At 42.8% G+C, this 15,863-nt stretch overlaps 1 protein-coding gene across 8 annotated transcripts in view; it reads right to left on the reverse strand.

The window, feature by feature from the left end:
* The window catches only part of VANGL1 (VANGL planar cell polarity protein 1), a 91,022-nt gene that overhangs the window by 27,722 nt on the left and 47,437 nt on the right, over positions 1 to 15,863 (reverse strand). For 3 of the 8 annotated variants that reach the window (XR_009764381.1, XM_061638921.1, XM_061638904.1), the window contains exons 6-8: positions 12,806 to 12,938; positions 8,307 to 8,541; positions 6,748 to 7,020 (exon numbers count right to left, since the gene is read on the reverse strand). Coding sequence is in view for 7 of the 8 variants with exons in the window: in XM_061638921.1 (XP_061494905.1) it covers positions 6,760 to 7,020; positions 8,307 to 8,541; positions 12,806 to 12,938 (629 nt within the window). In the remaining variant the exon portion in view is untranslated. Of the gene's footprint in view, positions 1 to 1,222; positions 7,021 to 8,306; positions 8,542 to 12,805; positions 12,939 to 15,863 lie in introns of those variants that run through there. The other 5 variants (XM_061638894.1, XM_061638872.1, XM_061638884.1 and 2 more) reach the window with 3 other exon arrangements.

Here is a 15,863-nt window from a genome sequence, read left to right on the forward strand (position 1 = left end):
GAGCCAACCGTTAGTATTAAAAATGTTCAGAGTGCAGTGTTACAGCTGTTATGTGTGAGTTGCTTTTCATTCTTTTTTTAAAAATATTTTTTACTTACCCCCTCCCATCAACTTTAAACACTCCAAAAACAAAAACCTATGGATGAATCTATTTTTCTGCAGCTTGGTAGGTTTCTTTCCCAGGGGTACTTCTCTTATGTCAGGAATTTTCAAATTAATTGGCCACAAAATACTAGGGGAGATTTGGCGGTTTTTATTTTAGCTATTCCAAACCTTTGAAGACTGCCTTGCAGGAAAATCACTATAGCTATTCTTCTAAGATTTGGTAGGGTTCATGGCTCAGAATGGGCAGCCATGGCTGCAGAATTCATTCAATCATTTCCAAAATAAAATGAAAGATGTTTTCTTTTTCAAAAAAAAAAAAAAGTGTCCAGCCACAAAATCCCTGGATTAATTTCACTATAACTTGCCATGTTTAATTCACTATGGAAGGACTGCTATGTCTGCAAACGTCATCCACTTCAAGCAAAAGGAAAAGCATTATAGCTGATTTTATTCTCTGTAATAGTGAATGGTGGGAAACAGGTTCATTTTCAACAGAGCTGCTTTGGTCCCAAAACATGAGTTAAATTGGAAAGACTTGGCATAGTCGTTTCCCTAAGTGGCAGACATGAACCAAATCTTGTGGCTGATAGACCCCCCACAATCCCAAGATTCCACAGTCATGGAAGATCTGTTTTATACCTCACCTAGAGCATTGCATGAGAAAAGTGAAACTAAACTCTAAGAGGCTGCACACCTAGCACTTGGGGGTCTCCTCTGTTAGTGAGTTATCCCCCATTCTAGTAGTAAGGTTGTTGTGTGAGTTCCTTCTCATTCTTTAAAAAAAAATTCTTTACTTACCTCCCTCCCCTCATCAATGTTAAATACTCCAAGCACAAAAACCTATGGATGACTCTATTTTTCTGCAACTTAGTAGGTTTCCTTCCCAGGGGTATCTCTCTCAGGAATTTTCAAATTAATTTCAAAATCAAATGTTAATGCTGTTCCACGAACAGCTATTTTCCTTTTGCTCAGTTTGTTGTATCTAGCACAATGTTAATTTTAAAGAAAATAAGGCCTGACTACTAAGTGAGAGGAAATACCGATAAATCAGAGGAAATACCAATGCCACAAACATAAGAATTTCTGACTTCAGTTTATTTCAAATTAACTGTACAAATATGTTAAGTGTAAAATAGCTTCAATTTTAAAAAAGCTATCAAGAATCCAGCTTCATTACAAACACTTGATTATGTTTGACACACAGTACATTCAATGTTACAGGCAAGTAGGAATTCCACTTAAGTTACTTCAGTCCACAATTAGAACAAAAAAAACGCACACTGTGTATATAATTGACATTAAAGTTACGTGTGCAGTGAAGCCGTCTTTAAAAAGATAGATACTTAATACAATTTGTGCAGAAAAAGTTGTCAGGCTGAACAGTACACAGTGATCAAAAGGGGAGTTTTCAGCAGAAAATACCTACTCCCAATATACAATAATGCTAGAGTAAATTATGTAACAGGCACTGAGGAGAATTATAATACTTCACAGTTAAGTCTGTGTTAAGTGACAGACCAGAGCAGCCAAGTGTGGTTTTCAAATATTGTGGAGTTGGGGGGAAATGGTGGCATCACACCAAAATATCTGGAGCAGGTTAAGTTGCCTGCCCTTCCTTAGGACTGGACAGCACCAGCAGAGAGAGTTTTTGGTTACGACAGGAGCCAACGTGTTTGGGTGCACTCTAAAACCCCATGTATCTGACCACACCTGATAACAGCTATTATATGAACACTATAGATATTCTCAGGACATAACAACACAGTAACTACAGCTTGATTAGTTGATGTAATTTGTAAAACCAGTGAGCATGTGTAATTGCTGCCAGTAGCATACTAGTGGGGTTAATAGCTTAGTTTCAAAGCCATTATTTCTCATGTCATTAATGTAAATGATGAACCTGCAAGAGGTTGGGTGTGAATTCAAACTATGTCAGCATAAATGAATGAAACACTGATCCAGACTTTTGGCAAACCAGGAAATGCAACAGGAAGTAAGTTGTTGGCTGAAAACTAACCAGTAAGAAGGCACCCTGATCTCCACAGTGCAAGCAAATAAGGGCATATGTGTAACTACTGTTGCAGCACAGGAACTACTTATGAATAATCAAGCTCTACACTACACTTGCACATGACAATCCGGGTCAGACAACTGGACGGCACGGTCGCTTCCCATGTCACTCCTGAGAGAAGGAACCATGCCATCCCACCTGGTTCCTAGATATGGATTTTACTGGTCTGGCATGGAACTTGATCAACAAAAGCTCACAGTGGTAACACTGAATCAATCCAGAGTGAATAAGCCCAAAACATTTTACACAACATTGAAGAACATACCAACTACATTTATGATCAGGCGGAACAGTTTTTCCTCTTAAAAAAAAGGAAAGAAAAAAAGAAAGGATTTTAAAGTGGAACTGTTAGTTCTAGCCCTCTGGAATTCAAAGGTATGAAGTTTATATCCACAAGAACTGCACAGCAATATGAAAGCTCCTGTATTATTGTTGGTATGGCACATTTGATATCCTAAACACACTTTTCAAATAATCAATTACAACTTCACAATGCCCCTGCAAGATGGGCAGCATCATTGTACATTGGTGTTACGGACAAGAAACAGAGGCACCAAGAAAAGAAGGCAGGCAGGCTGTGATTTCCTTACTGTCACACACACACACAATCTGTGGCAGATGGAAGACAGCGTGAGAGTCCCACTGAAGCCACATTCTTTCAACCTTTGCAGATCTCAAAAGAATGCAAAAGTAAACATACCAAGCAAACAGGGAGAGGTTTGTTGTCTCACTCAGGTTGAAGTAGCTAAGGTGTTTGAACAGGCAAGAACTTTCAATTGAGTTTTAACAAAATTTTTTACAGCATTTTAAATTGGAGGGTGCAGATTGGAGCTAAAGAAACCCCCAATTTCAAAGCAACTAATGCTGCCTCAAGTTTGGTTCTTCTATACATTTCTGACATCTCACAAGCATTTGTCACATAACAGTACAAAACACGTTTAAGAATGTCAGCATTTCCTGAGCAAATAACCTTCAAATTTTAAGGAAGTGGAGAAGGAAGAAAAGGAAAAGGTATCTGGTGCTTGAAATATACCTCTGCAGCTTCCAGGCTATGGACCTCTTTGACTCTGAATCCACACGTCACACGTCAATGTGACTTTCAGGCAAATAAACAAGCAAAAAAGGTTAAAAGGAATTTATATTTAGGAACTGGTTGCCCAGCTGCAGCTGTTTCCTTAAGATGGGTTTGTAACAATGAAGGCACTAGATGAGGCTGTTATTTCCTTCATTAAAAAAGTCTTTAAAACTATCAGGTATGTTCCAGTCAAACTGAAAGAGACAGAAAGCACTATTGCTTCTTAAATAAAAAACCCAAGCTAGCAGAACACTTGGCTGAAGACGTAGTGGGAGGTAGAAGAGAAAAATCACAATCTTATTAAGAAGAAACCTCATTGGCATACCCTTCCCCATGCTGTGTTTTTCTTTAAGTAACTTGGCTACTTCATTTAATGCCACTGCGGAAATGGAAGGGGGTATCAAACACACAATCACACAAGAAACATCTTCAGCCTTGAAAAGGGTGAATGCACAGAGGCCATCCATGGCTTGAAGCCCCAAACATCAACTTGAAACCAAACAATTTCTAAGCACCTCTGACTCCAAATTTAAGTAAGGCCTACTCACTTGCTTAAACCTGCTCCTTCTATTTGCACTCTGTTATTTGTCTAGGCTGGAATGACTCTTCACATAGGCAATTTGAACCTTTTCTATGTTGCCAGCCAGCCAGCCAACTGGAAAGACCTCATTTTGGAATATCAGCTCCAGGTGTGAACTTAGCTTCTGCTCCATTTAATACGCCATCTAATATATTCAAATTTAGAGCCCATGTTTACTGATTGATTAAAATTGATTATTTAAGACATTTATGTACCACTTAATAATTTGCATTTCTAAGCAAATTTTTAAGACATATACTATTAATAGTATATAACGACATTTATATTCTATTAAAATAGGCTTATAAAAATTATATATAATGTGCCACAGGCAGTATTTCTACAGAATTGTGCAAATTGGTAATGCAAATCTGTCTGATTAAGAAAAATGTACACTAATTGTACAGGGCATCACCGGAGACAAAAAATTGCAGATACCAATGTGGAGGAGTTGTATAGGTGGATAAAACATATTGGAAACATATTTTAAGAATTAAAGGACTTTGATTATGAAATACAATCAGTAGTTATCTAGCAGGTACTGTGAGAAAGAATCAAGTATTAATGGGCAATTTGTTATTGCTAGCTATATATAGTATTCTTGGTAAAGTTTTGGTAAACAGCCTGCTTCCTGATTTGAATGAAAAGCTGAGAAAAGTGTGGCAGATAGCCTCAAAGACTAAGTTAACATGTTTTAGGCATTTGAGGGATGAGAAAATAAATTCAAGTGTGTGCAAAAGTAAACAAACATTGACCTCCTTTTGTTAATTATTGGAACACCGCGAAGTGTTAACTATGGCTTAAGATGGATATATCTGGACTGAAAAAAATTGTGGTAGTGTTATGTTTATTGGACTACTCTTTCATTAACATCTGAGTTAAACATCTGATTAACTTTATATATTTGCATATCTTTTAAAAAATAAAATAAAATAGATTAAAAGAAAACCCAAATCAAACAAGAGCAGCTGTCAGCAGAACCTAAGAGCTGGTATGTAGGAACACAAATCGTACAACACTGGTCAAGAAAGAAACATTCAGAGGTCCACAAAAATGCAGTTGTCAAATAGCCAGAATTTGACAAAGTCGCTCAGCAAAGAGACCCTCCCCCATTTCTCCCAAGGTCTCCACAAACTGGAGAGACGGCGCTTGCCCTCTCCCATAAGCAGAAAACATGGTTAAAGGGAGGTGGGGCGGTTGACTTGCTTCAAGCTGTAGAGACACTCAGAAGCAATGAGAGAGACTCGCTATTTCAGGGTGGCCTAAAATGAAGATTGACCCCTTTACTTGTTGCGTAAGACAGAAGACTTATGGGAGTGAAAGGGTCTGTGGCAACCACAAGTAAGAGCTGACTACTAAGGCCAGCTAATAATGTGGAGCCCAGGAAACAGCAACACTCAACACAGTTTGGTTTCAAATCTTAAGCAGCTGTTTCAATCGCTGAAAGTATTCCCTGCTCTCAATCAAATATCCCCCTTCCCTGTAGGCATGTGCTGGAAAATAGACTAGAAATCCCTACTCTTCTCCTGGGATATAGAAAACCTTTTTATAAATAGGAAGCAATACCACCTATTCATTCCTCCCACTTCACAATCAGATTGGTCAGACTCAGTAAGCTCCATGCTCTTCTCAATCATTCTGCAGCACTTAAATATATATAGGGAGAAGGAAAAATGGACAAACCCTGGAAGGGTTAGAAAAATAGCTGAACAGCCACATACACTCAAGGAAAGAACAGAGGTGCTTATGCTAGTAGGGCAAGTCTAGGAGGCTGAAAGGCAGAAATCCATGAATAAAAAAACCCCTTATTTATGTTCCAGACACCCACCACTGGTTGCTACTCAAAGAGCTGCAATACAGAGTGCTGGAAAAACTAATTTCATTAGCCAGTGGAAAGGTGGAGTTATGTAGATACATTTCCCCTCAAAATACATAAATGGCCTTCTTTAAGAAGTACAATGGCCTTTCCCACATCCCCAGCAGATAGTGCCCAAAGGGATTAATTCAAACCCCTTCACTGAGAGCCAGTGTGGTGTAATGGTTAAGGTGTTGGACTACGACCTGGGAGACCAGGGTTCAAATCCCCACACAGCCATGAAGCTCACTGGGTGACGTTGGGTCAGTCACTGCCTCTCAGACTCAGAGGAGGGCAATGGCTTACCATTAAAACCTTATTCATAGGGTCGCCATAAGTCGGAATCAACTTGAAGGCAGTCCATTTCCATTTTCACAAAGGGTCAGTTGTAACATAATAAAAACATGGGAAGGAAGCTTCAACCATTTTAATTTGATGTGATGTCTGAATTGACAAATCACAACTGCAGGCACTTCTTCCCCCTTCAGAAGCTGCTGCAGTATGTAGATGGGAATGAATTTATGGTGCTGACTGTTGAGAGCATAAAAAGTGAAGGCAAACAGGCTGCTTCAAACCATAAATTGCCTACTGTATATTTGGATGTTCAACCCAGGTTCCATACTATGGATAGCAAAGATCATGGTTTTTCATGATGTCTGAACTGAGTCACAGAGATGACTGCCAAAAGCCAAACACAATTATGAGAGTTTGTGGAAAGCTGTTTGTTGAGGATACAGAGGCAGGCTGAGGTGGAACAGCAGCATCACTTACACACCAGCTAATCCAAGGCAGGGTGGCAGGCAAAAGCAGAACATTACACTGGCTGACAGGCCTCTAAAATGTGCATGAAGTAAAGGTAGCCACTCAATCCCAATGAATGGACCAACCCAATCCATGAGCTCTTCAGATCTTTCTAGAGGGACTCTACTCCTTTCTCTTTCCTGTTAAGTGCAGATGGCCCACTGCCTGGTGTTTTTTGATCTGAATAAAAAGAAAGCAAAAACCCCAAACACATGAAAGAATGAAGCCAGAAATTACCTTATCCTCACCCACACACTTACATGGTCTCTGATCTAGACTGATGTTTCAGACTGCAAGCGAAGAGTAAACTTATGAAATTTGGGGTCTACAAACTCCTCCGAGAGTTTGATAAATGGAATTTTCTTCACATTAATGACAAGGCTGAAGTCCAAGCACTTGAGGATGAACACAACACCGTCCCTTAATCCTTTTGTAACAGCTTCCTCACTAATGAGTGTCCAGTGTTTGGAGACCCAACGGTTCTTGTCATACTGTAAGGTTGGTCCTGGACTGAGGTAACGTTCCAGAAACGCCTAGAGAAAACCAGCCAGAGAAAGAAAAAATGAGGTCTTGTGCCAGCCAGGGAATTTCTCCACTCAAAAATACAACTGTCAGGCCCAGTGAAATGAGCTGTTCTGCCAGTCGTGCAGAATCAAGACCATTTGCTCCAGACCAGGCCTATGTGATCAGCAGCCCCTCACCCTTCAACTCTAGGATGCTCTTTACGAAAGAGCCCTATCATTGACTGGCAGAATGCTGTTGAGTAAAAGCAAAGGCAGCTGCCAAAACATTTGATGAGGAGCAAAGTCCTTCGGTTCACACACCTGGAAGAACAAGTTATGCTTTCAGGTGCTTGCTCGATACCACCTATATGTTATTCAGTGCAAACAGTGGGGCAGGGCAGGGAAACTCTGCCAGAATACATGACGCCAAGCTTGCTGATAACTCTCACGCTGGTATGAAGAGCAGAGCTGATACACTGCATGCTCAAAGCGCTGGAAACAGTCATGGTTAGATGCTTAGCAGCTGGACTACTGAACTGCAATTCAAGACAGGGATGGCTATTCCACTGTGTGATCAAATGGAACACAAATGCAATAACTGGAAAGGGAGCATTAAGGTTGGAAGGCAGAGTTGCTATCTAGAACTTTTTGCTTTCTGTGGGTAGACAGACATACACACAGGAATACACCTGCCCACAATGGGAGCAGAGTTTGGAGAGCTCTAGGAGTGAGGGGGTGTCTGCCCATGGGCAGATGGTACTACATAATGAGGCAAAGTGGAGGGCACAAAATGTTGTGAGCAAAAGGTAATATATGACAGATATGCTATTCAGCTGCACTCAAATCTTCTGTGCTGTTTGTTCATTCTCTATAGGCCAGAGTGGTCAATGATTGCTCCCCTAATTGTCTGTGATGAGTATGGACTGTTCCCCAATGAACCCAAGGGAGGTAAGAAGGAGACCCCAAGTGTGGGGATGTGGTCAGGGAAGAGAAAGGGAGGGATTGAAGTGAGTGGACCAAGGGATAAGCAATGATCTAGTAACATTTTATTTCCAAGGTGGCTACAATCCTCATTCCTCCACACCCACCCCACCAACGTTGTCTGCCTGCATCCAAGCAAGACCGGGATTCACATGGGAGGACTACAGGCAGCCAGTGGTAAAAGGAAACAAAGGAACAAAAGAATTTAGCAAGCCTGCCCACATTATGTGTCTATACACTTCCAAGCATAACTCCGTAACCTAAGAATTGCTTTAAACGAAAACCAAGCTTCTCAGAGCTGAATTGTGCACCCAGTTGTAGCACTCATTTCAAACCTTTGGTGTCATGTTGTTGGCAACACAGAAAGCCAGATGTTGCAGGATGCTCTCCATGGTATGGTAGTGTTGCTGCCGTGTAGTGCGGAGGTACTTCTGCAGTACTCTTGCCATGGATGGGAAGATGGCCTGAGCTGCCTCGCGGGGATCCATCACTTCCCCTGGGGCTTTCTGCTGCTCCTCTGCCTGAAGACGCTTAATGTGGGTGAAAGCTTCTTCAACTGCTACCACAAGCCTACATACCAAGGAACCAGAACAGGGCTCACATTTAGTTGGACTAAAGCAGTATTGCTTAGTTTGCTTTGCAACAATGAAGTATTCACAACATTACAGGAGATCCCTCTCCACAGAAGTATTTTTTTAAAATATATATACAGATATCTAATCTCATCCAAAATATATAAACAGTATATTTAAATGCACTGGCAACATCTAACACAATGAGTGAGAGTGTCCATGGTGGGCGGATGGAGGTTCTCTGTGGTTGCCCTAACTAGGGATGGTTTACAGCAATGCTTAAATGAAGCGGCCAAAAGATATGGGATCCTCAATGAAATCCACAAGCCCTGCTGTCTCCCTCATCCCTAATTTTAGCCAATCATGTCCTCTCCATAGCCTTCCAGAGAGAGAGAGAGAGAGAGAGAGAGAAGAAAAAGGCTCCCTCTGCACCAGTTTACAGACCAATCACATGGCAAAGTTATGCACACCCAGGGCCCATTGATTTCGGTTGGCTCAAGTAACCAACTTCCCTTCCTCCTGAAGGGTGCAGAAGAGAGCAGACCCCTTTAAATTACGTTGGGCATGAGAGTTGTTTCTGCCTGCAGTAAGATGCCAAGCAACACAGCAATTGTATCCCTGAGGTATTTGAGTTGAAGTGGCCTTGCACCAAGACAGACCATGAGCACATCTAGCTCAGTGTTGTCTACTCTACACTGTCTGGGAGCAGCTGTCCAAGTTAACAGAGAAAGATCTTTCCCACTGGGATGCTGGGGATTAAACCTGGGGCAATGGGCTCTACCATCGAGCTATGGTCCTTCCCCTGTGCCACTGCTGTGCAAGAGATAAGGATCAAGTGCCAAGCATGGATACAATTGGGTTTCTCTCTACCTACCTACCTGAATACAAGAGTTCAAAGAAAAAACTGAGAATACTGTGGCTCTGGCATGAAAATTCCAGGCAAATAATCTAGCAACACTTAAATCTACTGCATATTATGAGGTCCGTGGTTTCCACAGAGGTTGTCTGTATTGGAGAAGATAGCAGCTGGGATGGTCCCTTTCTCCTGCCCTGCAAGCAGGTTTCTCAAATGACTATGTTCAGCTCTCTTAATCTGCAGAGCAGGAACTTTCGCTAACCACCTGTGGTTTTGTGCAGCTGAGCAAACAAACTCAGGACAGTTCCTAGCAAATGCAAAAGAAGGTTGGCAAGCAACCATAGCTGGGTGCTGCAAGGAAACTGGGGGAAGAAAGGACAGGAGATTTAAATGGAAGAAGGCTGTAAATCTTGTCATTTCATTCTTTGCAAAGATTCTTACATATAGATGATACTAAATAAACAAACAGCTCCATTTCTTGTACACCTAATTATAGTTAAAAGTGCAGGATTGATCTCCATCTCTTTTAATTTCTTTGAAAAGCAGCTGTGGGTGAAGGAAACTGGATTACAACAGCAACACTGGGGGGAGGGCGGGCACTTGATCATTCTCCCCATACCATTTTCCTGACGTAAACTGCCTTCCATTACTTGCAATGAAGCCCCCTCCCCAGGTACTAACACCCTGATCCAATCCTCCCACCCCTGCAGCTTCTTTTGAATTAGTTTAAGCCAGGCACAAGATCTGATCAGGGATCTCCATCTCATCTACTTTGGCCTTGAGATCACTAAAAGCCAAACTACATTTTTCTTTAAATGTGTTCATCACTGCCACTTTTATTTTGACAGAAAAGCAGTTGCACGGACTCCCAATCCAGACCCTGTGCCAGTTTCCTGTAAAAAATCCCACTGTTTGCAGTAACCAGCATCTTCAAATAGCAGCCCAGGGTTGGGGTTTTTGGAGAGAAACTGGCATAGGGTTCCTATTGCATTGGATTATGGCACAACTGCCTTTCTTTCAAAATAAAAATGCCAGTCTTATGCATGCTTTTTAAGAACTGTGACTAATGTTATGTGTAGTTTAGCCCTATGAATTCCACTGATAAATTTCATGCAAAAGAATGAAACCGGAAATAAATTTTGTCAGCCTGACAACATGTGAATATGGAAGTACAGATGACAGGAAATAAAGCTGCAAGTGATCTCCTCAGGAACTCTCTTCAATTCGGCCTGGATTTCCTATTGTCTGGCTGCTGCTCAAACCTGCTCTGCCTGGACACATAATCGAATTGTTTAGTGACTGAATTCAAACTCTCTTGGAAAGCTTTTTATCTGATGTCAGTAAAATACAGATACTCAAACAGGGCACACTGCTGGGCAGAAGGAGCTAGTGGCTGTCTAAGAAGGGATGTCAGCTGCTACTAGCTAATAGATTCAGCAGAACCTGGCACTGACAGAGCCTGGTGGACAACTGGTGCAAGCTCTCTCCACCCCAACAGACAGCCTCCAGTATGAACCAGACTCTTTACACAAATACACAATCACATGGAATCCCAGTTCACACAATGAATCGACGCCAGAGTTGGAAAAAGATTGCGGGAATTGCTTGCTGTTGTCACTCAGAATGGAAATTTGAATCATCTACAAATACTTCTAGACATATTGTCAGCTTGGCAAAAGAGTTGGTTCTGGCTTCATACCTCCACAAGGAATATCAGTGCCACCCCGGTTGACTATATAAACAGAGACATAAACGAGAAATGGCTTCTCACCCCGCTGGTTGCAATGATGGCATATTTCCAAAAAGCAAATGACTCAGCTCCATGATGCCAGGGAGTTGTATTAAGCAGTGGCTGAGAGAATCAGGATCCACCCAATCCCACTTTTCTGTGGCACTAAGATTGAAGCGTAACGCTTTGGTCCCAAACTGCAGCACTAAACCCTCAGCTGATTGGCCTCCTCTGCTAATACCCTCCTTATCTGGAATCCTCACCCTTTTCATTTTCCTCCTTTTCTGCTCTCTCAATGGACATGCAAAATGGTTACAAAAATATTCTTGCAACAGGAGATAATTCCGCCATCAGCTATCTGGATAGCACAGATCTCCAGACAGATCCAGCCCTTAAATGAACTGAGTTTGTTTAAATGAATCTGAGTTTGGCAATTTCATTTCCTGAGCCTCTGTGGATGAGATGGATTCCAAATTCATGGTGACTGTGTTTTGTGAGTGAACCATACATAGGAACTGCAATGGATTTTCACAAGTGGCTGAAGAACAGTAAAGCTCTTCCACCTAGTAATAATCATACTTCATGTTCAGACTGCTGCATATGCATTATCGTAATAAAACCCTTTATCATCTCCATATAGCAAGTTAGGGTGGAGGGCTAAGAGAGACAGCCTGAGGCCACCTAGTTAGAGGCAGATGTGAGATCTGAACAAGAGATTTTCTGATTCGTAGCTCCAGTCTTTCAGCCATTTATGTCATAGGAGCTCTTGGCAAGGCTGGAGGTGCTGGTAGAAACCGTTGAATAGTTGTGGGAAGGGACACTGAGCAGGTCACAAGCGGGTAGGATTTACTAGAAGTAAGACTTATGTTAACTTGTGTCAGAGCTTGGAAAAGTTACTTTTTTGAACTACAACTCCCATCAGCCCAATCCAGTGGCCATGCTGGCTGGGGCTGATGGGAGTTGTAGTTCAAAAAAAGTAACTTTTCCAAGCTCTGCAAGTTGTGATCCACTAAGCCAAATACAGCCCATCCACTATGGATTTAGCCCCTGGTGGGCCACCACAGACTTCCTGCTTTTACTGCTTGCACCAGACTGCAAAAGCAGGAGGGCTTTCAAGCACATGGCAAGCTGTAATAATCCCTCCCCTAGCTGGGCTGGCTACTGATATTGAGGGAAATCTGAACACTTTGGGAAGACAGCATGGGAAGGAGGACACCTGTCCCACTTTATCCACTACAACTAGGAACTGACTCCCTCACCATGTGCCCAACCTTAACTGTACCCTGTCCCTTCATTCTTTCCTGGCACCCCATTGAACACATCCTGGAGATGAGCTGGAGTAGCTATGATGTCACTCTGCAAGGAAAGCTGTCCTTTTTTGCCTAAGGCTGGAAAACTCAGGTGGGTGTTGTCATGTCCCAGGCCAGCAAGCTGTGCTGAGCCATGCACTCCACTCTAGTCACAGCTGCCTCTCTGAACCTGCAATGGCTTTTGCATAAGTTCATCTTGTTTGACTCAGGTCTCTGTCTCTCTCATTTCACTTCACCAGCTGAAGGTGCAACACCTCTCTATTGGGATGGGTATAGGTGGGAGTACACAGAAACTCTGTATCATCCCCATTCCCGACTAAGGAAGAATTGTGTCATCTCCTGTGGTTGGCCTATAGAAAGTTCTTACCTTGCTCGACGTTTTCTGACCCTTCGCTCATGGTCTGCTTCTTCATAATAGAGCTCATTGTGACTGGAGTCTCTGCGGTGAGCTGCTGCAGCAATCATGGCCCTGGACTGCCCAGGAGCACTGTTATCTGGCCCTTGAAGGAGGAGAACAGAAAGACTGAAGATAAGAATGGAAAGCCTTTAAAGAAGAAGAATCGATCTGTGCCAGTCAACTTGCCATCAAGGCCAACATCTTAACACTACATTTTATATACTTATTCCAAAAAGCAGTGAAATGCATTCACACCCCAAATATTCCTTAAGGTATGGCTGTTAAGTAAGAGGACAGTTTTTCTGACATACTCAAATCAGCAGAGCAAAACGTAACGAGCAAATGAAGCCTAGATGTAAGCCCCATATAACCAAATTCAACAGAATCATGTACAAACACAAAACCAGAATTGAGTGAATACACATAGATAGAGAACATATATACGATCTGTTAAATGCATTCTCAGTTTGGCCACAAGGGCAGCTGGAACACACATGGCAATTCAGCAACAAGAAAGGGAGTGGGAAAGAAGACAGGAAAAATGGGAGGAAGGGGAGAGATTCAAAAGGAAAAAACAAAGACAGAAAATAAGAAAATCAAGTGACATGAGACAAGAGACCAAAAAAAGCACTGCCACACACAATAAAATAAAGTTCTAAAACCAGTAAAATATTTTTTAGGGGGGGGAAAAGTCACTGTAAAGCAAGATGGTGCCTACCAGAAAAGCAAAACATAGGAAGATGCCCTATGCAGAGTTAGATCCACTGGGTCCCTCTAGCCATCTACTCAACTTGCAGTGGCTCTCCAAGACTATGTCAGCCCCGCTGTTTGCAATCCTTTTGGTAAAAAGGTGGAAATGCCAGGGATTGAACCCAGGATCCTCTGTATGCAAAGCATGAGGAGGGTTATAGACTCTTCCCAGGACGTGCCCAAGTCATCCATGTTAACCACCCCCCAAATAAGGGCACACCTAGGCCTTTCCCTACCTGAGGTGAAATTAGCTAGAAGCTAAAATCAACATGGCACTTTTTTTGATCCCAACAGAAGAATGCAAATCTACACAAACCCCCCAGTTCTCAGCACAGCGAAACCAAGAATTACGCACTTAAGAGCAGGAGTTCTAGAGCTATATACCAGAATTCTGAGGCATGAAAACTATGCAAACTAGACAAAATTACATAAAATCTATGCGTACACTTTGTTCTAGCTGCATATTTTACAGCAGAAAACCCTCTTTCCCCTCCTTTATGATTGGCAGGCTGTTTATTCAACCATCAGTTAGATCCTAGGCAGAATGTCTGTGGGGATAAAGGGAAATTGATAGTCCCGATGGGATACTGTGGACAGTGGCTGAGAATGGGCATGGGGACAACCACTGATGGGCCGTGAACCTGTGCAGAACAAAAGCATTTTCCTCCTCTCAGCACCGCAAGCCTCCCACTGACGGCTGCTTCGGAATGGAGTACAGACACAGAGAGAGCAAGTGCCTCATGGCCCCATGATCTTCCATCATAGGGTCAAACTATGTTTGTTTATAGATGGTGGGTTTTAAATTCAACATCAAAAGGGGTACACAGATTAGGTGAGCGGCTGATTTCGCCTCCACTTCAACGCCATTGCCCAATCTCCTTTTTCTTTCAGCCCAGCTGATACCCAAAGGAGGAGAAAGGTGACTGAAGTGCCCGAGTACAGGGAGGTGAGATGGTGGTGAGCGCAGCTCCCCTCACCTGTGTGCACTTCTGAGGTTAAATGTGACACTCATCCTGCTTTACAGGTGAACGAGGCTGGTACATGAATATTAAATACGGCTGGCTCATCATGTCTAGTTTAGCTCTCATCTTAAATTGGGTCTATGGAAAGGGGGAGATGTGAAAGCTCCCAGTACAAAAGCAACTTCTACATCGCCCAATTGGGGGTCGGAGGGTGATGGGACGGATAGAACCCTTTTAAGAGCAAGCTTTGTTCATTGAATGCCTATGAGTTGGGAAGCAAAGATAAGACAATGTTTTCTACGTACTCAGGAGGCTCCCTAGGGATGCAGAAGTATATAAAAACTAAACATGGTGTACATTAAAATAATAGTATTTTTTTTAAAGGACAAAATAGCCTTGTAGGCTTCCATGATCAGTAGCAAGTTGAGGGGGAAAATATAAGAAATTAATTCATCTCACAATCTGGAGAAGATACATCAGGGGTTCATGTTGAAGGCTAAAGGCAGTAGCTGCTGTGCTTATGTTGGGGGAGGGTGGAAGGGAGAGGGAGAAACATGTTGCTGCCCAATCACAGCTATGCTAAAGTCCTGGATGCCTCTACTGTTTTCTATCGGCAGGTCTCATTTTCACTCCAGAGAGGGAAACACTAAAGCAGGGACGGCTCACTTTGTTCACACAAAGAGCCTGTTGACAGTTGACTACCCTTCCGAGGTCGTTGGGATGTCAGTGGTGGATGTGGCCAGCACAAACTCACCACACATTATACCCAGGCAGGCACACACTCACCCTTGCACTCAGCAGTGGTGGGGGCCATAGAAATGGGAGGCAGGCAGGCAGGCAGGCAGACATACTCGCACAGCAGAGTGGAGAGAGGACATGGAGACATACATCCACACATCCCCATCATTGTGCTGGTCTGGACTGAGAGGTTGAAACCTCTCTGCCCACACCAATGCAATGATAGGGTTCCATAGCATCCCTTGCTGCTTGACAAAACAGAAAAGCAACCAAGCTGTTTGTGGCCTTGGGGGGCCACCAGAAATTGCTTGAGGGCGATGCTGCATGTGGCCTGCAGGTTAGCCCCACCTAGTCCAATGGATCCGGATGTTGGGCTAACTGTGCAGGTCTAGAAATTAAGTCTGTGGCTGCATTGGAAAAACACAAAACCAGAAAGCAAAACAAAAGGCAAGAGAGGAGAATGAAAGATGGGCGAGTCTCCCAAGCTTGCTTTGGAGAGCAACATCTCCTATGAGTCCCTGGGCTTTGCACCTAGCTCACACAAGTGGGGAAGGGAGATCCTTTGCCTTGTACCTGCT

The sequence above is a fragment of the Rhineura floridana genome, chromosome 1 (genome assembly GCF_030035675.1).
Source record: "Rhineura floridana isolate rRhiFlo1 chromosome 1, rRhiFlo1.hap2, whole genome shotgun sequence".
Lineage (NCBI taxonomy): Eukaryota > Metazoa > Chordata > Lepidosauria > Squamata > Rhineuridae > Rhineura > Rhineura floridana.